The 24,745-nt window shown below is 41.1% G+C and overlaps 1 protein-coding gene across 1 annotated transcript in view; it reads right to left on the bottom strand.

Moving 5' to 3' along the window:
• The window catches only part of STX18 (syntaxin 18), a 60,105-nt gene extending 48,709 nt beyond the window's left edge, over positions 1–11,396 (bottom strand). The window contains exon 1 of the mRNA XM_048304343.1: positions 11,182–11,396. Within this exon, the coding sequence (XP_048160300.1) occupies positions 11,182–11,346 (165 nt within the window). The 5' untranslated portion in view covers positions 11,347–11,396. The remainder of the gene's footprint in view (positions 1–11,181) is intronic.
• Positions 11,397–24,745: the final 13,349 nt, after the last annotated feature.

The raw sequence follows: 24,745 nt of genomic DNA, 5'->3' as shown, positions 1-24,745 counted from the left end.
TGTAAGTGAACTAGTCATAAAAAAGGCAGATACAATGTCTAATGTGCCGTATGTTACACATAAAGTGTCCTAAGAGTAAGCAGTATGTTCTTCCACAGCTCACGCAATGTTTTCCTTCTTTTCCAGGAAAGAACTAGAGTAAAAGCAGGAAAAAAAACCCCAAACTTGTTAAATTGGAGATAGGGGAAAAGTGAGACCATTAGCTCAGCCAAAAAGTCTCAAAGGAAGACTGGAAATTTTTAAGAGAGAGCAATCTCAAAAGTCCTGGGAATTCAAATTTGTTTTTAAAAACATCCAAATGACCTGAAAATAGTCAAGGAAAAAAAACCCATCATGCAATTACATCTGGATTTTACACATCAGTCTGAAAACCAGCAGATGACACAACACTTTTATAACAACTCAGAATTCCAAGAATCTGTTTTCCTCCCCAAAATGCCACACACCTTGGTTTCAACCCATTACTGATAAACTCCTCTGTTTTCCTACCCTTTTCTGGAGGCTGATGACTCAGGCTGCTCTGCACTCACAGGCATGCTGCTGCCATAGAGCCAGTGAGGAGTCCCAGCACACTCATGGTGGGTTCCCGTACATCCTGATGCTCCCTTCTCACCTCTTCTTTCGCCTGACACATCTCAGGTGTGCATTTCATTCCAGGAATTCCCACAAGCCCAGCAGCAAGATTATTACTGGTCTTCTGCATATAGTGAGATTTTGTTTTCATCTCAACTAAACATTGGAGGCCTTAGGTTTTTTTACCATAAGAAAAATAAAAAATTCACTGAAAGACCATATCAAAATTCTAGTTAGAATATCAGATTAACACTCCAAATTAGAGGTCAAATAAATTTAGGAGTAAAACCAAGACCCCTTCTCTTATTTTCAACCATTAACCAACATAACATTTGAGAGCTTATGGACATCCCCACAGAATGTCTACCAACATTCACCTGAAGCCCACTTCACACTTCCTATCCAGCTGAAAAACTGGAGAGGTGGGAAACACCAGTCAGTTGTGAAATATTCAATTTAGAATCAGTAAGTTTACATCCATATTCAAAACTGTTTAAAAGTCCACAAAAAACAAAAGGAAATACCCAGTGGGAAATGACAAGCAATCCATTAATAGTGGAAATCAAAGACTGAAAGGAAGCTGGATTACATTTAATTGGATCTGGTTTTTGTTTTGTTTTTCAAATGCTGGACAATACCTACAAAAATGGAATAGATGCAAATTTGAGTCAATGCAGCATATGCATTTTTCTACAGGTCTCACCAGCCTCCATCAAAAGGGAAGGCAGAGTCAGAATGAAAGGGTAAAAAGGGACAACAAACACCTGATCACTATAAAATGTAATTTTTTGCCAGACAGAAAGTTTTGACACACCACCCTGAAGTCAGGAAACTCACATTTTCAAGAAAGTATCCATCATTTAACATTCTATGCAATTATACCACAGTGTAATATTTTCAACACTAAAGAACATTTTCCTCAAATTGCTGGAAATGATTCATACCTCCAATTTTCACCCTTTAATTGTTCTCACTGCTGAAGCTATCATGCGAGGTTTTAATATCTGCCAGTCTGAAAAATATTTTTGAGTATAGTGGACTGAAGTTTCAAAGACAGAGCATATAATTACATAATCTTTCACTGAAAAATTGTATCCTTTCGTCTATGGTGAAACACACAAAAACTTAATCGACTCATTACCAAAAAATCACAAGCTATTAACTCAGCATTACAGCAGTAACTAAACCTGATGACCAAAATGAGTTTCAATTAGCAAAAACACAAGTGTACTACTCATTGAAAGCAATGATATGTAACCAATTTTTGTGAGAAGTTGCAAAACCCTTATGTTTTGAAATAGCTGTTCCCTGAGATTAGAATTAAACTTTTTTTTGGTGAAACACAATTTGCATCCTAAATAACAGTATCTCTCCATTTTATTAATATTTCAATACACTTCAGAGTTCAAACCAATTAACATATGTGATGACTGAGAAATTCTGTTTGATAATTGTCACAGAGGAGAAAACTCCTCAGCCCAGTCTTGATTCAGTGGAAGATAACAAAAGAAGTTACTTTTCCAACATCCAAGAACATCCCTCTCTACCTAACTGAAGAAGCAGGATACACCATGCACACAGAAAGAGAACTGCAGGATGCTGGGAAGACTCACACCTAAGACCTTCTCTAGGTTGCTATCCACCAAACTTGTTCTATTTTCAAAAAAGTAGAGGAGAAGAATAATCAGACACCTCAAAGTTACCAACTTCCAGGAAAATTAGCTTTATTTTGGCCTCACTATTAATATCTGGAAAAATAAACCCCAACAGTTACATCTCTTAACAAACCACACTGATACTCTTTTGAGTCTGCTTATTTTTATGTTCATTTCTGTCCCAAACAAGAGATTATATTTCAAAATACATAAATATAGAGCCCAAAGCTTGTAGCAATGGCAGTGTATCAAAGTACTCAAAATAGTAAGCTGTTGTTGCTCCAAAATCTTTGATAAAGAACTCAGAGGAACAGCAAAAAGCATAAATGCATAAATTAACTCACTAACCTGAAAATATCAACTTCCAGCTTTGTTCTCCCTTCTTCTATTTCCCTTCCTTTCTTTCCTATTTAGATGAACTATATCATAGCCTCATACCATTTCCTGATATTCATTCTTTTTCTTTTTTTTACTCTTATTTCTATCTCTAATGCTAGACTGTCTCTTCTCCAACCCATATCATTCAATTTTCTTCCAGCTATGCCTGCTCACTTTCTATTGTCTATCTTTTCCACTGTATCCCTCCAGCTTTTCAGACACCTCAAGGCCCACCACCTTGCCCCAGCTCATCTCCCTCACTCAGAGGTCATGCTAATGTAAACTATGTTTAAGAATGATACCTATGATAAACCTCTGTTTTCTTCCACATGCACTACAAACTTCCACAAATGTTATCCTTATTTGTGGCAGGATCACAAAGCAAGAACTTGCAAAAGGTGTCAGCTTAATGGAACACCACAGTCAGGAAAGAGTTCATAGTTACCAGCTGCAGGACATAACAATTCCTCCAGCTCCAAGCCAGGAAAGAGCCTCCCACAACCAGCCTGGAAGGAGGTGAGGTGAGGACGAAGACAACATCCTCAAAATGGGAACTGCAGCGTTAGATACTTTTGGACTCCTTAGCACCACATGAGGTCCAGTTAGTCAAAACAAAATTAACAGGCAACTAAGGAAAGTTGTCTCCCAAGCCAACTTTCAATCCTGCTGTTCTGTTAAACTCAGAAAATAATTCCCATGGAGTTGAGAATGCAGTTTAAAACAAACAAACAAAGCAGGGGGAAACAATGACAGACATTTGCACAGACATTTCCCAAAATGCAGGAGTTTGTAACTTTTCCCCAAGGCCAACCAATACCCTCCCCACCGCTTCTGAAGTGATTTTTGCTAAAACCAGAAGTATCACATGGGGAACATTAGTGATTTGGCATTTAGTCCTAATGTACTGAACAAGGTCATCATTTCATTATTCTCCAAAAGTTTCTGTTGTTTTTTTTTTTTTCCTAAATCTATACTCTGCTATTTCCTTAACCAGCTTTTTACATGTTTCTCATCTACTAATTAAAATTATCTTCTTTCCCTTCCATCTCTCAGACTAAACTTTTCTAACAAGGATGAAGAAAATGAGAAGTAAAACCAATAAATGCTCATAATAAAAAACTAATATTGACTGTAATTTGCATAGGGGAAGAGATAAATCTGAGATATTAGACAGCAGTACACTGTAACTCTCTATTTGATAAAGTACAATTTAAGTACAATTATATTTTCTGCCTACAACATGGGGGAGGGAAACCCATGTGCATGTAAATGACAAAATGCAGCATCGTAAGTGAATTTTGGGGGAAAGAGTGACTGTTCGTAACTGTTCATGGGAGAAGTCAGAATTAGCCCTAATGACCTCAGCAATGGGCTCAATTGAATAGAACTTACCTCTCGTTAAAAGTTAAGAAGTGAACTGAAATACTACTCACTGTCCAAAATTTGGCACACTCATTCACATCTAATAAAGACTCTAACTGGCTACACCACAAGCAGGATATATTTCCCCTGCATTCAAATATTCTCTCATGAGAGTTATTCTTATGTAATCGGTAGAGCCAAAAAATTGTATTAAATAACTTTATTAAATCAGGTTATAATTTTTTAGTTGGAGTATAAAACCAAACCATTAAAGCACACAATTTTAGCCATTTTCCTCATAGCACTGGTAAGTATCAACTATTCAATTACAACAGAAGCAGTTCACTACATGACCATGCAGTCTTTGATGCTCTGCCTGTGTTCTGCCACAGACTTTAATGGTACCACCCTTGGATATGGAACTTTTAAGGATTAAGGCCCTTTCAGTTCTGTCTTAGACCTGGCAAATACATGTCCCATTCCATAAAAGTTAATACAGCAAACTGACAATTTCATTATTTTGGATATTATTCAGTCTTTCAAAAAGCTCGTATATAATCCGACTCGTTCTGGAGTCACCAAACTGAACTTCACCCAGAACCAGCCCCATAATAATTATTGTACATGCCAATAAAACATTTAATATTGGGCATTTTTATTTTTCTGTACCTTTTACTTTTAGAACAGGGATAGTCTTACTCCCAGCACCAGCACATTGGTACCTGCCAATCACTGAAGTTGTGATACATCTGAAACCAGTAGGCAGTGGAAAAGCCTGTGGACCCCCCAGTCTGCAAGTCAACTCTTTTCTTACCATATTAGAATTGTATTAAGCATGAGGAATCCTCTGTTTGAAATCCTCTGATTTCATCAACTAATATTTTTCAAACTTTTTATTTGTAAACACCTAAAAACTTTCCAGTGAGGATCTTTTCTTTCTTCTCTTTCTCTATTAGCACTGTGTACAGTACACAATTTCAGTGGCTGAGTTCTTTTTCTTAGTACCTTTTCAAACAATCTTGAATACTCTGAAAGGGAACAGAAAGTATGTATGTTTAAAAACACCCCGTTTTAGTTGTGCTATGTCAACAATTACATCATGGTATTCAAGGTGATCCTCTATAGTCAGTTTGGGCATTCCCCATGCCTTTTTCAGGCCTTACTTAATGCAGTGACAGTGGCAATGAATAAGCTATTAACACCACATATAAACACTCCAATCCTTTTTCTCTCCTAAGGGAATGCTCTAAATACCACACTGTACAAAGATGTGCAGGAATATCTCAAATCTGGCACCAAAGACAAAACACCAGCTCTCCATCTCTTCTAACAGCACTGCTATTTTAAATTATCCTATAGGCTGCATTCCAAACAATGAAAAAAGCTGGACTTTCACAGGTACACATGAAAAGCTGTTTTACATAGAGTATGTAAAATTAAAAAAGAAAATAAAATTATAAGGTCACCACTACCCTATGTGTAGCCAAAGCAATGTACTACAAAAGTCAGGTGGCCTTGTAATTAAAAGGTTTGCTTAAAATTTATACGCAATGTCATTTGTTCTGGCTTTCACAAGAACTAGTTTTGGAGACAAGTTTTATGTGGGGATTTTTCCTCCTCATTACACATTTGTACAGAGCAGCTGAACATATTTTTTGTGTGAATATTGGCCTATTGTACCAATTTTTTTTTGAAGAATCAGTTAATCATCCTACAGAATCCATATGCAGAATTTGTATGAATAACAGATGTTGCAGCCTCATGAATCTGGCAACCTTACATGTTCAACAGCTTCAAACATGGACATTTGATCATTCTGAAATTTTGCATTTAAAGACTCAGAAACATTTAACCTTCAAATTTTCCTTTCTTAAGGATATGTCTTCAGATATGCCTGATATTGTTTTTGAATAATTCATGCTCCAAGTCTTCATTTTTTAGCTTTTCACAAAACCTTAAAGAAGAGTATCTCCCAAAGCAAAAGAGCACTTTATTCATGACTGCAATTAAATCCACCATGAAATTCTGCTTGACCAATAATTTATATTTATTTCTGTTAATAGGCTATATCAGCCTTGATTCCATTTCTCCAACACATATTGAACAGCCAGCAATCATAAAAAGTTCTTGTTCCTTCAATATTTTCAAATATCTAAGAAGTATATTTGACAGACGATATTCCCAATTGCTCACACTTGCCATAAAAAAGTAAAAGGGAAGGCTTAAAGAGTCAGATTTCCTAATACTGTCCTAAAACAGAAGCTCAAATGCCAAAACTTACAATCTTCTAAAACATCCAAAACAACAGATTTAAGGCACTGTAAAGCTCTGAACCAGTGTCACATAAACTAGAGCTCTGAATTGCTTGTGTTTGTCACTGAGCACTAATTACAAGTCCATTTTTTCACTTGAATACTTTTGCTCTAATCCTTAAAATTCTTCAGTCATTTAGCTTAATCCCAAACCTGACACCATACCAAGGAACAAATGTATTGGATTTGTGTGGCAAGGTTTTTTTTTGTCCAACAGAGCCAATGCCAGCTGGCTCCAGGACAGACCTGCCACTGGCCAAGGGCGAGCTCAGCAGCAACAGTGGTTGTGCCTCTGGGATAACAGAGTTAAGAAGGGGGTGAAAAAGTGTTACTGCACAGCAGTAATTGCAGCAGGAGAGAGGAGTGAGAATATGTGAGAGGATCAGCCCTGCAGACACCAAGGTCAGTGCAGGAGGAGGGGCAGAAGGTGCTCCCACAGGCAGCTGGGACTCCAAGGGAAGTTTGCACAGTCTCCTGGCAGGACCTGTGGAGACAGAAGCCCACACTGGAGCAGTTTGGCTGGCAGGATCCCATGACAAACTAACACTGGAGCAGTTCATGGAGGAGTGTCTCCTATGGAAGGGACCCCACTCTGGATCAGGGGAACAGGGTGAGGAGTCCTCCCCTGCGGAGGAAGGAGCAGCGGAGACAACACGTGAGGACCACAGCCTCCACTACCTGTTCCCCTGTGCCGCTGGTGGGGAGGAGGTAGAGAACTGGGAGTGAAGTTCAGCCTGGGAAGATGGGACGAGTGGGGGAAAAATGTTCCTAAGATTTTGGTTTATTTCTCATTATCCTACTCTGATTTGATCGGCAATAAATTAATTTTCCCCAATTCAAGTAGGTTTTGCCCATGACCCCATTGCTGAGAGATCTCTCCCTGTCCTTATCTTGACCCATCAGCCTTTCCCTCTATTTTCTCTCCCCTACTCAGACAAGGACGACAGTAATAGAGCAGTTTTGGTGGGCATGTGGCATCCAGTCAGGATCAAACTGCTACAGCTACATAAGCCTATGTAAACGTATGAAGAAATGCAAACTTTAAAATCCCTGTATACTGCACTTTAAATAGCCACGTCACTGTAAAGTCTAAGAGCGAAGAAAATGTTTTGTTTTCATTCACTAAAAAGCACTGACATACACATAATGGATTCTACATCTTTTATAAATTGCAATTAATGGAAAGTCTGTCACTGTTACTGTAACTTTCCTGTAGGAAATCCCTCAACAATCATTTCTCACCTGGTCCTAGTCAATATGCAACTGGTGAAGAGATGGAGAGATGCCAAAATATTCACCATGAAAAAGCATAAGTCACATTACATATCAGACAACCCAATGGTTGTACAATGCAGCTGACAGACCAAAAAAAATCCCAAACCAAATAAACAGTGATGGGTCAATGCCAGGGCAAAGAAAATCCTTTCAACAGTTCAGAGCCATAACATTCATCTTCAATTTATATGAATGGAACAGTTTTATCCCAGTTTAATAACATCACCAACAACACCAGTCTCTGCAACTAGCATTACCATGCTTATAGATGACCTCATAACACTAAGTTGTGTTAACAACTTAGTCTCAAATACAAGAACCTTCATCAACTCCCCTGAGACTGCAGCAACACAGTATACCTGAGCATAAAACAGCCAGCTTCAAAAAACCCACAAATTAATACAGACTGTTGAAATATTTTCTTGTGATTAACACAAAACACCAAGCACATCTCTAAACCAGCTATCCCACACAATATAGATTCAAGTCAAAACTCTTATATTCTATTCTCTGTGCCTCGTTCAATCCACCTAAAAAAATCATGTTAAGTTTGAGAATGTAAAACAGGAATTTATAACTTTATCTCCCCTGTGCAATGAACCTTTACCATAAATACAGAATCTGCGTAGGATTGCTTGTTACAAGTTTGTCAGCTTCTTCTCCAAACACTAAGCACCTTCAATCTTCCCTCTTAAACATCACTTAGAGACTGTATACAAAGAAGTCAAACCCCAAAAAGGTTTCCACGGTCCTCGGATCCTACAGCAAAACTCATAGTCCTTCAGGGGCAGAAAGCAGAAAGAGAACATACAATGTATGATAGTTACATCGCTTAATACTGTTCAGCAAAGTGCTCAAACACATTAATTATGTGATACAAAACCTCTGTGGGATGGGCTAGAGATATCTCTGATCCTACAGCGGAGCACCTGCCCAGTCCCACACTCCAGCTGTGTGGCAGCTGTGAGCAACTGTGAAGCAGCTGCTTCTGGAGCTTGGAGCACAAGCAGCACCACCAGCACAGCCCTACCTGCAAGATGCTATGCAAACCCACCCAGAATATAATGTTGAAAGGAGTAGTTCTCTGTGTAGACTATTATTTCAGTATTTCTATATTTGCATGTCAGATGGAGAACTTGTACTAAGGACTATGGGCTTCTTTAGATTGGAGAAAAGGCGGCTACGGGGGCAACCTCACTGCTCTAAACTTTCCTGAGGAGAGGACATGAAGAAGGAAGTGTCAATGTTTTCCCTCTGATATCCAGGGGCAGGATGACTGGGAATGGTTCAAAGCCGTGCCAGGGGAGGCTTACACTGGACATTAGGAAGCATTTTATAATGAGCAGGTGGTCAAACGCCAGAAGAGGCTTCCCAGAGAGGTGGTTGATGCCCCAAGCCTGTCAGTGTTCAAGAGGCATTTGGACGATGCTCTTAATAACTTGCTTTTAACTCTCCTCAGCCTTGAAGGGGTCAGGCAGCTGGAACAGATGATGGCTGTAGGTCCCTTCCAACTGAACTATTCTGCAACCAAGTAAAGCATAAAGAAGGTGGTGGCTAAGTGTAGCTTATTCAGGGTCTTCACTGTTATCCTACACAGATTCTGACCAGTGTCTTTCATTACAAGTTTTATGGCAAACACCAGTTAACCATTTGATACCTTCCTCAGATTAAAAAATAAACAAAAAACCTGTACATTAACAAGAATTCACTAGCTTTTGGAGAGCTTTTAGAAAAGCAATACATTAAAGAATTAATGCATATGTCAAAGATTACATTTCCCTGCCAAGGTGCATAGTCTTGGCTGAAGCAGTTAAACTTTTAATCGAAAGCCTACAATAAAGTATTTGAAAGAGGGTCTGACACATACATAATCAGACTGAATTGCATTTGGCTGAAACAAACAGTTAAAATCATCGTTTTATTTTACTATAAAGCTTATTCTTCTAGCTGCAGTTTCAATGTTTTATTCACACATTAAAATGACATTCTGTGGTCTGGTGGGTTGTTGGCTCACTGTTGCAAAGGTACAGGAGCTATGGAGCAAGGCCAGTGCATCTCATTCCTTCTCACTGATCCGCTGTCAACAGCTACCATGTGTTCACACAAGCTTCAACAACACATTTCAGCTTTTGCTTCTTCTACAAAGTAGTTGTTTATATAAGTACCATTATTTAAAACCACTGTCCCCCTCAGATGGTTCAGCTCATCCACACTGGCATTAGCTGTTTACTTCACCTGACATTCTTACAAATTAAACAAGACACTTTCCTCCACACCTTTGTCCTTCTTTCTGTTGTCTGGACAGTGAGGAAACTCAGAAAGGGTGAAGAGTTCAGACAGAAAACTAGGATCTTCAGAAAATATCAGGTGTGAACAGGGAGAAGCCAAAGAACTAGGGCAGGAAGAGAAGTACATGGCTATAGCACACCATCACTGCACAGGATTACAGTGGGGCAAGGAGAAGATGGAAGTGAGGGTAGGCTTGAGTATGCACAGAACTTTAAAAAAGAAAATCAAACTTGGGAGGAAGCAAAAGAGCCCTGGCAGTAGGAAGGTAAGGGGGAGCAGAGACTAGGAGGGAGGAAGAAGTTGGCATGAACCTAGTCTCAGACTGTAAATTATTTGAAATACAGACATGGAAACTGAGAAGGAGGAATCAAAGCGCAGACAGAGATAATACCGGAGGCAATGGGTCAAAAAGCTTGATCAGAGGGAAGAAACAAATCTGTGGCTATAAGAGTACCTAGAATGGAACCTAAGACCCTCAGATTTCCTTGTGCTTTCTCTGCTGCTACAAACGACTTGTGCATTCCTCATTTAATCCCAAACTTGCATATCCATTCTCTAAGTCTGTCTCCTCAGAGTACCTCTTAGTTTTTCAAAATACAGTCCAGTGCCTTATTAAAGATATCTTATTCAAACCCTGCCTTTGACTAAGGATGGAGGAAAACAATCTGCAAAAAAATTGTTTTTAAAGAACGACTATGGACTGAGGACTGTTGTTAATGCCCATCAGCTTTCACCTCTGTAATTCCTTAACTTTTCAGTGCTTGTCTTTTCAAGTCCTAAAACGTTCCGATTACCTTTGTACATATAATCTGCCTAGGGCTGGCGCTTTACTGCCACAACGTGTGACAGGGGAAGCAACCAAGCCAAAGGCAGCATACAGGGAGCAGCGTTACGAACGCTGACGAACGCATGTGCTACGGCAGCGTTCTGTTACGTGGCAGCCGGCAGGAGGAAACACCCGTGCGCAGGCAGGCACGGGCCGCAGGGGCGGCGGATCCGCACAGACACAACCGCAGCCCTGGCAGGAGGGGCCGCGGCCCGCAGAGCCTCCCGGGAGAACCCGCGCCGCGGGGAACGCGGGCGACAGGCGGGCTCGGAGCCGGCCCCAGCCGCCACGGCAGCGCCGGGCCCCGGCTCTCACGCCGCGCTCCCAGCCCACACCCGTGTGGGAAAGCGCTGCCCCGGGGCTCTCTGCGGACGACTCCGAGGCCCGCTCGCTCTCCCCAGGGAGCGCTGGACGCTCCGAGGCGGCGGTGAGGGGCGGGCTGCCCGCCCGGGCGGAGCCGCTGCCGGCGGCCCCGGCTGCCCCCCGCCCTCCCCGCCGGGGCCGCACTCACCACCTCCCGCGCCCGGCTGGTGAAGTCGCTCTTGGAGCGGGCGGCGCCCCGCTTGAGCAGCTCGTCCCTGGGGCTGTCCCCCGCCGCCGCCACCCCCAGCGCCTTGTTGCGGGTCTTCACGGTCTTCACGCTGGCCTTGAAGAGCAGGGTGATGTCCACCGCCATGGCGGCCGCCGGTGCCGCCGCGCGCCCTTCCCCGCGCAACGCGGCCCCGCGCGGCGCGTTCCGCCTGCGCGGCGGGGCGGGAGGGGGCGGGGAGGCCGCGGGGCGGCGCGGAGCGGAGCGTGCCCGCGCCAGGGATAACGGCGCCCTGCGGAGGGAGCCGCTGGGATGGGGTGGGAGCCGTGTCCCGGCAGAGCCTGCACGTGTAGCCAGCGCTACGGAAACGCTGTACGGAAAATGGAACATACATGGTGTAACGACCCCCCGGTAGGGCGTCCTGCCGGGTGCTGTTGCAAGGCAGGTTAATTAGAGTTTATTAATAGATATGAACCAGGTCTGCACTGCGATCTGGGGTAGGCGCTGGTGTGAGGCTCCCCTAGGAAATGTCCACACGTGTGATCAGGCGCTGATCTCTTCTCCGTGGTGACAGGGACAGGACCCCAGGGCATGGCCTGGAGTTGTGTCAGGGGAGCTTTAGGTTGAATATTACAAAAAGGTTCTTCACCCACAGGGTGGTTGGGCACTGGAACAGGCTCCCCAGGGAAGTGGTCACAGCACCAAGCCTGACAGAGTTCAAGAAGGTTTGGACACTGCTCTCAGCACGTGGTGTGACTCTTGTGAGTGTCCTGTGCAGGACCAGGAATTGGACCCGATGATCCTCGTGGGTCCCTTCCAACACAGAATATTCTGTGTTTCTGTGATTCTGTGTACGTACCATGATCACATATGCCTGACCTGTGTAGGTGGAGCAACCTTGTTACACCTGGAGCATGCAGTGATGGTTTTTTCTCCAGAAGAGAAAGCTGACCTCCTAGGTCCCCCGATCTGCTGCAATCCTGCACTGGGACAGTGTCACATCAGTACCTGCAAGATGTATCACAAGGTTTGTAATCTGGTTCCAAAATAAGCTTTGTGAAATAACCTTTGTTATCAAGGCAACTTTATTATCATGTTTCATGCAATAGCCTAGCTATGTGAGATTGTGTGGCAGAGAGGGGAAAGCTTTCGACCAAATAACTAGTGGTGGTGTTTATATAAATATGCTTATGCATACATATGTGCCATCCAATGCACTGGGATCCAGCAGACACGATGTAGTTTTTATCTGTCCTTTCACTGACTAGAAGCACATTCCCTGACACAATCTCCAAAGAACACAATTTCAAAATCCTACCTCACCGAAGCGTCCTGAAACTTAATCAACCAGAAATATTTTTCCTATCTACTCCAGGGTATCAGGCTTTCTTCTCATGTTGATTACTACTCTGCTTTCAGTTCAATTCTCATCAATTCAGCCATAGCTCTATATTAGTGGATCCCTCACAGTTATATTGTAATTAGCATTCATTCATACTTTGTTATTATTGTTCTATTTTAAATGATGTTTTTATTGTGATACAGATACGTATTTCTAATTAAAGGAATAAGCTGTTTTAAGTCTCTGTCCTCGGTGCTGGATTTAGCATGAGAATACGTTTAAGGTATTAAATAAGTGGACAATGAAGGAGATTGAAGTTGTCACTTCAGGAATGCCAGCAGTACTTGATTGAACCCTGAGCCAAATGCTTTGCTCTTTCAAGATTAAGAAATTCAGTATAATAATACTTCAGCAAAGGACATGTTTAATAAAGCTATGTGAAACACACGCATAGTAAATCAGATCCTTTCAGGTATGTTTCCTAATATTGATGGATTTTCTTTTCCTTGCATTACCAAAACCAGAGCAGTCACATTTAATAAACTTCCAGGAATGACTTGATCACACTGACATCCTCAGTCTTAAACTCCTTGAAGACACTTCTGAGACATGTTCATGAATGCTACCTGTTCAGGTAATCTTTGTGTGCTGTGGTTCTGCCATCCTTAACTAATAACTCATTCCACATACACGTTCTTTCACAGGTACTTGCACAGGCATCTTTTTGCTAGTAGAAATCAGAAGTCCACATCTTGGCCTGTGGTAGTATGCTCCTAAAAGTGCAGGTGATAGCATTAACCTGTGGTTTTGTGCACATTCAACTATATGGTTTGTTCCAATATTTAATAAAACTAACATTTTTTAACATATTTTAACACTCTGTTAAAATATTCTCATTTAAGTGGCCATTGGAAAAGAATCTACAGAGTTTTTTCTATTAGAGTGCTGGTTTTTTTACATTTAAACTGTAGAAATACTAAAGCTATTTTGAAATTTTGAACTTCCCCTTCCCTTTGTGCTTTTAGAAAAAAACGATGTGTTGGTGCCTATGTCAAGTAATAGATTATTCTCTAATGAGATTCAGGTTCTTTAAAGTAACTGGAATACTCTATACTTACTTTGACCAAAAAAAAGGAATCCACAGTTCATTAAAGCAGAGTAAATTTTAACAGACATACTATAGTTTACCTCTTAATTTTGCAAAGATTTATACATATATTAAACTACTTTGAATAGTCCCAGCGAGGTCAATGGAACCTCACAAGGCACACACAGTTAAGCACGTAACTCTTTTACTAGATCAGGACCTTAGCTGGAAATTCTTTGGGAACAAGATCATGTCTTTATTTCTACTTTTACTTACTTACTTTTGGTTTATGCATGTGACCAATAGTACTGAAAAACACCCCAAAACAATTATAGTAATATTTCACAACTAATTTTGAACCTCAACAGTATTAAAACGTCCATTCCGGCCCAAGAAAATAAACAGAGACACATTTTAGAAGAAACAGAGTATTAAAATTCCATATAGCTGATCTCATCTGTCAGAAATAGACTGAACAGTTAATCTAGCAAAAGAAAAAGTTAAAGTACCTTTTTAATATGAAAGAAGGTGGCTCAAATGGTCTAACTCATTAGGTATATAATACCCAGGGCCTCTGCTGTAGAGATAAATAGATAGCTTTGAAGATTACAACTGCTTTAAAATCAGTTGCTAAGAACTGGTGCCCAGAGCTTTCATTTGAACTTGATCCGAGCTTCCTGTACACAGTAACTGCATCTCCTCAGTAGCCATTTGCACTTCCACAGCCACCTTCTTTTAAAAGCTTAGAATTTACTTTGGAGCAGATAGGTTTCAATAGTACATGCTGAAGCTTCCTGTAATTGCTAAAAACACTAACTTTGAAATTTAAGATTTTAAGGTTGGAGTAAAATTCCAAAATCACACACAAAGGACTACAGTCCCACCACAAGCTATGCAGGTAAGTTGGTAAGACCACATGCACTGTGCACTCTGTTGTGCCCCAGCAGAAGCACGTCTGAAGAGAAGAAATCAGGGCATTGCAAACTACAACAGTTTTGTGTGCAATGTGAGGATGTCAAGCTGATCATCAAGTCTCGGTGTACCTACCTGCTTAACAGGCATTTCCAGTAAAATGTCCTGGGAAAACCTGCCAGTGAAAAGGAGTTCATGTTTCCCTGTGATTATCAATGTTCCCATTAAAGAGAGACTGGTGGGGTTGTCTCAGAGGGAGGTAACTCCTCAAATTGTAATTTCCTTTGGTGTGAGAGATAAACAAAAGGAATAAAGCTCCTGAACTTCCTCCCAATGTTACAAAGGTCCTAATGTGGCACAGGCAATAGAAAACTACATGTGGTCCATTTTATACATTTTATATTTTTTCTGCCATAAACCCAGCAACTTTCTTTATGTGATGGCAGTGTTGCAAACTGAACAGAATATCAAGAGGAAGGCAATTTGCTCACAGTGCACATTTGTAACCAAGACAAATCAAAAAGGGAGAAACTCTGATGACAGTTTGAACTTTTAAGCCAATACTGTGCATGCTTATTGGCTTACACTCAAAGTAAATAAAACTTTGTGGATGTGTAAGGCAATCTTCTTTGGTGTTTAAAAGTAGGGCTGGAAGACAGTACAACCTGTGCAAAGGAAGTATGGTCACTTCATTGAAACAAAGTTTTGTGGAAAGAATGGATATGAACTGCAACTTGTATTGTCTGTGGCCACAAATACTGACTGCTAGAAACCAGTTCGATTGGCAGTAACATCAAGATTCTGTTATTCCTCTTGGAAGTAGACCATCACAACAACATTTATACCAATAATAGTTAAAAAACAGAAGCTCTTTGTGTAAAATATATTTTTGCCTTAAAACATGTCTGTATATATGATGTCTAAAAATAGATATTTTTGGAGAAAATTATAACTGGAAAATTATTCTGCAGATTCATGGGTTTCAGAGTGAAAACGAACTAACTACTCACTATAATTCTAAGCCTTTAATAAAAGTTGATTAAAAAATCTGTTATGAAATATTAATATGAACTTCAGTCAGGAACACAGCACAGAGCATACTAATGTCTTGTATTAAGAAGGAACTGTATTGAGAAGTGACCTTGCATTGATTCCATGTTAACAACATGCAAACGTGATGGTAGGGTGACCTTTACAAGAGGACGAATAGAATAAAAATGCAAAAAGGGTAGAAAAATTAAAATGTAGAAAGAACCTATTAAAGAATTATTGTAAAGGAGAAGAGGGGAGAAAATGGAAAGAGCTTCTCTGGAGTTACTTACAGACAATGATAGAAGAAAAGGAGTTGTGAAATCCGGACCATTTTTTTTTTCAGTTTTCACATAAGAAACACAAATCCTGCTGTGTACATAACAAACCATCCAACATGATGGTTGGGCGGGCATTGAATTGATGTTATTATAAGTGCTTTGAAAGTAAAAGAGGAAAAATCAAAGTGGAATTTTAATTCTGTTTCAATTGATGTAAACAGCAGTGACCAACTGATATGTCAGGGAAACAATGTCTTTCTGAATGCCTGAGTGCTTCCCACATTTACAGGGTCAGAAATAACAATAAGCCAAATCAAAGAAATTTCCACTGCTGGAATTTTAGTCAGGCCCAGCACACATCACTAGAAATCCTACAAAGTCTTTGCCAAACCCACAAAGGACTGGAGTAACTCCATAGCTACATTCGGACATTTCTGAGGTCAGGCAATGGCTCACTATCTGCTGGATATCATGCAGATTAGCAGGAGAGTGGCTTGTCACAGTCACTTTTACAGTAACTAAAGTACCAGTAAAGACACAAAATTAATTGACACTGCAGTACTCAAAATTAAGTTATCTTTAGTTCTATTACTTCTGACTTTAAGCTTCTGTATGTTCTCCCAATATTTGCCTAGTTTTGTTACAACTAAGCTCCCCAACCCTTTCCATGGCTCAGTTGCCCAAAGCACTACTGTGGGTACAAGGGAAGGGATGGGAGCAAATAGCTTGTGGAAGAAAGCATAGAAATATACTGCAAGAGCCCCAGCTCAGATTGTTTTATTCTGTCAGTGAACAAATACTAAAACACAAACCAGCAGAAATAAACCAGGCAGGGTAGCCTTACAGAGAATAATTTTATTCTCATTTGTTTAGTAATTCCACAAAGCCAGTGGAAGAGACATAGAAATACAGTGTTTGACTCTATTTTTGTTTATCTTGGTAGACGCAGGAGTTGAGCTAAATGTAAATAGGTGTTAGAGCACTTTTGGCAGGTTTGTAGCCTGCATAGCAGCTCTGTATAGAGATCCCTGAGTTGGCTCCAAGCAGACTGGCATGTCCACAGCATACTGGATTCAGTGCCCTGGATGGTTTCTGCCAAAGTGTAACCATATCCCTTTTCAGCTTAGACTTGTACAAAGGCATTATTATTGCAATATGGAATGCACCTTACCTGACAGGGTCTTAGAGCCAACTTGTTTTTTTCATGTTGATGACTGAGAGTCAGTGACCTGGCTTTCCTGGTCATTTTGTCTTTTCCAACTGATGAACTTCCAGTTTAGAGTAGAAATCCTTCTTGTTAATCCCTGGGGGGAAATAGGGAAATATTTGATACTCCTTAACTCTAAATAATCTCAAAATTGGTACATAGTCTCAGCTCATTTTCTAGTCACCTCTGCAGCCAGCAGCCCTTTTGGCACATGTGCCATTCATTCTAAGGGACATCTGTGGTGGGTGAGGGGCATCTTCTTGCAGCACCTGTTTTCGCAATCAGGTTTAGTTCAGACCTTTAGCTCAGACTGGGCATCCTTGGAGATTAGATTAATATAATCTTTCTTATCCTGGTGCTTCCTGTGATAAAAATGGGATATACCAAAATGAAATGATTCAATACTTCCTTGAGAACACTGGAGGGAGCTCACAGAAAGAGACAGGAAAAAAAGAGAAAAGGTGGCAAGATAGAGAAGTTGTTTCAGTTCTGTGAAAAGTTCTGTGAATATTTACACTTACAGATTGCATTTCATTTCGATACGTGTACAATGTAGGAAAGAAGGTTTTTTGCTTATATTAAATTCTGGTGATTTTTCTCTGTATTTGTATCCTGGCATCATTGTAACTTTCTATTTTGAACACATTTACTTAGAAAACATGCTTAACAGGCCTTTTCTTTTTCATTTAAATTATGTTTATTTGAGTTCTCTTGTTTCTGTTCACTTGGCTTCATGCTCTGCAGTCTGATATTTAATCTAAAATGAGGGAGAGGGACTTTGGCAAACTGTAGTTATACATCCCCTAGGAAAATACCATCATCTTCAGTGAACACAATATAATGAGGAGGTGTCCTATTACATAATTGAGGAGGCATTGTCTTTTATATGCATTCCGGTTCATTTTTCACACTAAATTAATCTTAATAAACATCTGCTTTGAGTAAAAAGAGTTTTGTGATATTTCAACCATGACCTCTCTGGAAGTCCAAATGATTTTACTTTATGTTTCAGACTGGAGTATTCTTTTGAAACATTTCCCTTTACTATATGATAATCAGTGTGTTAACATGAGCTGATTAATCCCATCAGTCAACACTGATACCATGGGTCTTGTGCCCTTTCCCTAATAAACTCATGGCTGCAAAATCACTGGCTACTTAAATGAATTCAAGGCAATCCTGCAGATTATGGAGGTCAAATGATGATCACAGTGGTTCACTCTGGCATATAATCTATGAATCTATAACTCAAACTGGAAGAAATACAAATAACTGTACAATAGCAATAAATGAAGAAATAAAACTAGCTGCTTTTAAGAGAGATCTTGATATGTTTATGAAAACGGTTATGTGAACTGGTTGTCTGCAATAGCTGGAGCAAGGATTTCGTGGCTCTGCAGTACTTCCAAATCTATTTTACTCTGTTGCAACTGCTCATCAGATTGCTCTCATTTTTAATATTTGTTTTATAACAGTTTTGATACAGTTACTAGGATAACAAATTAAAGATGGATTTTAGCTTTTTAAAGAAAGGCTCTCTTTCATTTCAGATGACAGACTGAATTGAGGCCTATGAATAATGCTTGTGTTGACCTGCCAGAATATGTCTTCACAGCAATGAATTCTCAAATACCCAGGCTGAGCTTATTCATTTTGAAGTCAATGGGAGGGAAGGCAATACAGCCCAGTGCCGAATCAGGCTGCATTTTAGCATAACAGTGATCATATACCGGTTTGATTTTTTTTTTAAATAAGAAAATACTTTGTAAAAGCTGCATTTGATTTTCTGTGTGTGACTTTTGCTATAGAGTTTATCTGCTCAAAATCCTGCTGTCATACAGCAGGATTTGTTTTAAAAAAGTCCAAAATGTGTTGCAGAGTTCCAGAGTTACAGTTCTTTCCTGTCCTAGTAGTTTGTAAGATTGGACAGAGCTGCAGCTCAGGGAAGAGCTGAACGGAATGAATATGGGGTATGGAGACATTTCCAAGAAAATAGGAAGTGGGTTTGGTAATTTATTCGGTAACACACTAAGGATCTGGTCCAATTAAAATAATGGGTAAAGTTTACACTGGCTCAGAGGGAATAAATACAAAGCTAACCATTTTAAAAGCAAATTTCTTACTCCAGAGATACATCTCAGATGAGCTAAAAGGAGTCGCCCTTTCCTTTTTGTCATTACCAGTTCCATGGCGCTTTTTAACAGGATTGAGACTGGGAAAAGGATTGTAGACCATCATGTCTTGGCTAAATTTCATCTCCAGTAGCTATTTAACTACCTTCATTTCTTCCTGTGGTTTCCATTATTTATAGTGGTGCTAGATTTTACTACCCCTGCTGCATTTTCCTCAAGATGTACTTGCCTTCCTCTGGCTGCTGCTATGTTTTGCTGCCTCATGGAAAGATTTATGGAATTCTGTAGGTATTTGTGAAACACTTAGAGCTACTTGTTGGAAAAAGATCTTGGAGATACTAGTTTAAATTCATAATCACTGGAAATCTCAATATGCAAACCAAAAGATTAAAGCAAGAGCATACTTAGTTTCTTTTTCCACTTTTCCTGTCACACTAACAAGAAGTTAAAGTCTCTGTTTTATTAAAGGTTAATATTTATTGTGCTGTTTCTATTTCTTTGCCTGCTTATTGGCAAAGCCCCAGCAGATTGCTTACACAGTACAAGAAGCAGATGCATGCAGCCTCGGGATGCAGTTACCTCGTCTCTCAAGGTAATGCAGGTTCGGGCTGGTGCTGACAGACCCGTCCTGCCTGTGGCCAGCCCTGGCAGCCTGTGCCCATGTGCTGTCATTACCACTTGTGTGGCTGCCCAGTCAAGCAGATCGCCTTGCATTTTCTGTAGGCTTATGTTTCCATCAGATTGGCTTGCTCTCGAGCACGAGTGCCAGCATATTGAATGCAATGAGAGTGCATAGCCAGAGGCGACTGAGAGGTTAGGACTCCCTTTTCCAGCAACGATCCCATGCAAGAGTGACATGAACTGAGAGAGAAACCATACCTGTGGATTTTAAATGTGGCTAGTGATTATGGCTGCCCTTGTTTCTGGGTATCTAATTTAAGATCTTTTTAGAACATGTGAAGATTAAAATCCTCTGATAACCAGATACCTTTAAGGTTCTCAAATTTAGCTCACATACCCACCAAAAAAAAAAAAAAAAAAAAAAAATCTGAAAATCTTAGCTATAATTCTTTTGCTTAGGGCTTTATGTCTAGGGAAATCTTTCAGACGTGGATTATTTGGTTGTTACTTGTACTTAGCTGAGCATCAAAATCCTCTTCTGTATGACTACGAGATGTTATAATACAAATAGGAGAAAACAAAATAACACTACATTCATATTCTAAGGTTAGGATCAACTGAGTGGTTTTCAAAGATACATTAAAAGTCCCATTTGTTTTGTTTAAAAAAAAAAAGTTAGAAAATTCCTTGCAGTGTATCATGCCATGTGAATTTTAACGTCTCTGCCTATAATCCAAACTTTGAATTGAGATTACTTGAGCAGATATCAACAACCATGCATCACCAAACCCATTTATTCAATTCATTGTCCCCTTTCCTTTCCAAATCACAGTTGCTTGCAACATACATGCTTAAACTTGCAATTGTAATTCATATGTCAACACATTTCCATTAACTAATCACAAATTATCAGCTTCAGTTCTATAGGTCTGACTACAGGTAAGTTTTCCCTTTGTCCAACATGCTTTAGAGCTCAAATTGAGATTTTGAATATGATTACAAGTGATAAGATATGTAATGATAGCAATATTTTGTGCTCGACAGGGTATTTTTAGGCTTCCATGCTTGTGAATACATTTGTGTAGAGCTAAATTACTATGAAACTATGGTGTATGTGGACTTATACAATGGCTTTAAAAACCATGTTCAGCAACTTTATTGCTTAACAATTAACTTGAATCATATGAATTATAAATGTGTAAGTTAAGAGAATTTTAAAGGAATATTTTCTGTAGCAGAAATATAAGTGTGGATTAGAATCTGCCTTAGAGAAGGCTATTACTTTGCTATGGGCAGGGTGGTCTTTCCCAGCTGATTCACCAGGTAAGAAGGAACATGAGGTTCCCCCACAGCTCAAAACCGCTTCCCAAAAGTTCTGGCAGCATTGTTAGAGAAGTCTGGTTCTCTGGGGTGCTTTGTGCACAGAGATGAAGGGGCTGTCGGTCTATAGGGAACAACCCCACAGCTTCAATGCATGGAAAACCCTTGTGTTATTCACAGCTGCCACTGAGGGAGCTCAGCAGAGCTGAGTTTGTTTGACTGCCACAGAGTGAGAGCAGGGTGCTGGCAGTCAGTCAGATGTTTTTCCAGCCTTGTGAATTCAGGAACCTTAGATAACCTGTGTGATCACGGGCAACTTATGAGCACTGGTGGACACGTGCCTCTAAAGCCCACTTACTAATTCAGTGAAGTATTTTCTTTCTCATATTCTCTAGAAATTAACTCCTTCTTGTGAATTCAGTTTCAAATAGTGTTAGGTTGGGCTAATTGCTGATATTAGTTACAGCAGAGAGCATGAACGCATAGGTTTTCATGTCAGCATGCAGCAAGTATTACCAGACATCACTTACTGGAGAATGCTGTCTCGAAACAAAACTTCAAACCAGAAAACTCTAAAACCTCCCCACAAGCACATCTGTTATATTCATACACAAACTGTATAAAATGAAAGGCTATTTTTTCTGTACTTTCAGATCCAAAAGACTGCATTTTTCTCACTGACTTGAAGAAAGGAAGCCAGGCAGATGTAAAGCTAGTAAAAATATGAAAATATGATTGGTTTTATCTGAAAGAGGCCTCATTCTGTAGTTTTTGAAAAGGCAGCAATAATCTTGCTTTTAATTTCAAAGGGTAGGTTTACTTTTATGAAAATTTCTGTTTCTCATTTGGTTTATTGCATTACTTACTGATTTGCATGACAGGTTTTACAAGTGAAGTAGTTGACTACAAAATACTAAAACTTGACAGCTTCTAATTAAAACAGTGTAAATCCTGAACCCATTTGTTCAGCTTTTTCACCACCTTTCACCAAGAACGTGAATACAGATTTTCCCCCAAAATAGTTTTATTTTGTTACATCCAAATTGTTAAACATGCTAACCCATTCATATATATGTTTTGACATATATTTCATTTATACTTTGAAGTCAAATTGGTGTAATCCTACAGCTTCCCAGTCTTTGTGAGTTGATTTTGAAGCAATATCCATGGTCAGCTCGTGTCAAAATTCAGCTAAATTAGTAAAGGATGGTTAAATCAAAGCAATCCTTTTACATTGAGACAGCCATATTAGCACAAACATAATCATAAACTATTTGTTCACACTTGACTGAATTCATGACAGCTTAACTATTTTAAAAAGGAAATGTCTTTATGATGATATAACTGCATCCACATTAAGGGATTATAGCAATTTAATTTGTCGTTTTGTTTGTTTGTTTGTTTGTTGCTGGCTTTTTACAAATTATTGATTTGGTCAAGTAGTTGGGTGCAAAAACTGAGTGTAGATCAGGCCTCAGATCATGCTCTTATTAGCAAACCAAACACTGGTTTTGTTTTTGTTGCTGACGTTGTTTGTTTTCATTGCTGTCTGAATGAGCCTTTTATGGTCTCTGGCTCTGCCTGGCTGACTGCACCCGATTGTATTTAATTACATTTACTCAGTAGTTTTAGCCGGGATCCCCGGCCATTACCTATCAAGTCCAATCGCTATTATTTAAATCCAATGACTCAGAATGAGAGAATTTATCTTTTACACAGTTATTGCCTAAACATCCAGCATAAACATGCAGAGATCTGGAGGACTTGTTCTGACTGTGCTGATTAAAGGCAAAGAGCAAGATGGATGGAGTCAGTTGTGATCAGCAGGCTACAGCGTCCTGCTGTGCTCCAGTCTCTGCCATTGTGCGGGGCTCTGGGTACCAGACTTGCCATGGTCCTCTCGGGTCTAAAAGGAAAGCTGGCTTTGTTTGCCTGTAAGCATCTGCAAACTGTTCTGACACATGATCTACCCTCTCAGCAAGGCCACTCATTAGGCTGATTATCACTTCAAAGTTTGTATTATCATCCATCTCTAAAGGCAATTAGGAATGGGTGGCTTTGAGTATCAGACACTGGGTGACACTAAGTGACTCATCTTTATTGATTCTTTTGTGAGCAGAGACAGTGATTGAGATGATAGGATTGCAGCCTACCTGCCCCTTTGACTGGTAAATACTGAAGAAAAACGGTGTGTAATTAACTGACAGTTAATATAGGTTCTGTTTAGTGTTCAGAAGGCACAATAGTGGAAGCTGCCCAAAAGGAACAAAGTAATGAAACTCCTTTGACAAGTTAAACTCTAAAGCCAACTGTGTAATTATCTGACAGTTAAAGGGGGGAGGGGAGGGCCGGGCTCAGTATTTACGAGACCAAAGGAATTCCTGCGCCTGAACAATGGGGACAGATACTGACAATAATCATAACAGCTACACAAAATATTTGTTTGTGCAAGCCTGCCTTTCAAGTGAATAACGATCGGTTTAGGGGTCAGGGGAAAATTGGCCGTTTTGTAGCCCCGGTTCTCGAGATTCCCGGGGCCGGGAAAGTCCGCGGGGCTGGAGCTGGGGCTTGGTGTGGAGCTGGGGCTGGAGCTGGGGCTGGGTCTGGAGCTGGGTCTGGAGCTGGGTTTGGAGCTGGGGCTGGAGCTGGGGCTGGGGCTGGGGCTGGGGCTGGAGCTGGTTTTGGAGCTGGGGCTGGAGCTGGGGCTGGGGCTGGGGCTGGGGCTGGGGCTGGGGCTGGAGCTGGGGCTGGATGTGGAGCTGGGGCTGGGGCTGGAGCTGGGGCTGGGGCTGGAGCTGGGGCTGGGTTTGGAACTGGGGCTGGAGCTGGGGCTGGGTTTGGAACTGGGGCTGGGTTTGGAGCTGGGGCTGGGGCTGGGGCTGGGGCTGGAGCTGGGGCTGGGTCTGGAGCTGGGGCTGGATGTGGAGCTGGGGCTGGAGCTGGAGCTGGGGCTGGAGCTGGGTTTGGAGCTGGGGCTGGAGCTGGGGCTGGAGCTGGGGCTGGGGCTGGGGCTGGGGCTGGAGCTGGATTTGTAGCTGGGGCTGGGACTGGGGCTGGAGCTGGGTTTGGAGCTGGGGCTGGGGCTGGAACTGGGGCTGGAGCTGGGGCTGGGGCTGGGTTCGGAGCTAGAGCTGGAGCTGGAGCTGGGGCTGGGTTTGGAACTGGGGCTGGGTTTGGAGCGGGGGCTGGGGCTGGGGCTGGGTTTGGAGCTGGGGCTGGGGCTGGAGCTGGGGCTGGGGCTGGAGCTGGAGCTGGAGCTGGAGCTGGAGCTGGAGCTGGAGCTGGAGCTGGGGCTGGGGCTGGAGCTGGGCTCAGTGCTGCCAGGGTTGTGGGACATAAATGAGATTTACGAAACCACCGCTGGAAAAGTCAGACTGGCACGAAAGGGCCACAGCCTCGCCTGCGTGAAGAAATGGATTGGCAAAGCTTGATCCACCCTGGCTGGCATTCACATGTAATGTTGTCCCACTAACAAACTTTTCACTTTTCCAGCACAGTTATAAACATTCCTGTTTACATTGTGACACAACCTTCTGTCAGAACAAGCCTTCTGTTGATTAACACCAAGGAAATCTAGGGTCTCACTCACTGGTCCTCTGCAGCAACGTGATAGAC

Source organism: Corvus hawaiiensis, chromosome 5 (genome assembly GCF_020740725.1).
Source record: "Corvus hawaiiensis isolate bCorHaw1 chromosome 5, bCorHaw1.pri.cur, whole genome shotgun sequence".
NCBI lineage: Eukaryota > Metazoa > Chordata > Aves > Passeriformes > Corvidae > Corvus > Corvus hawaiiensis.
The sequence above is the reverse complement of the archived record's forward strand: the minus strand, read 5'-3'. Positions and strand labels throughout refer to the sequence as shown.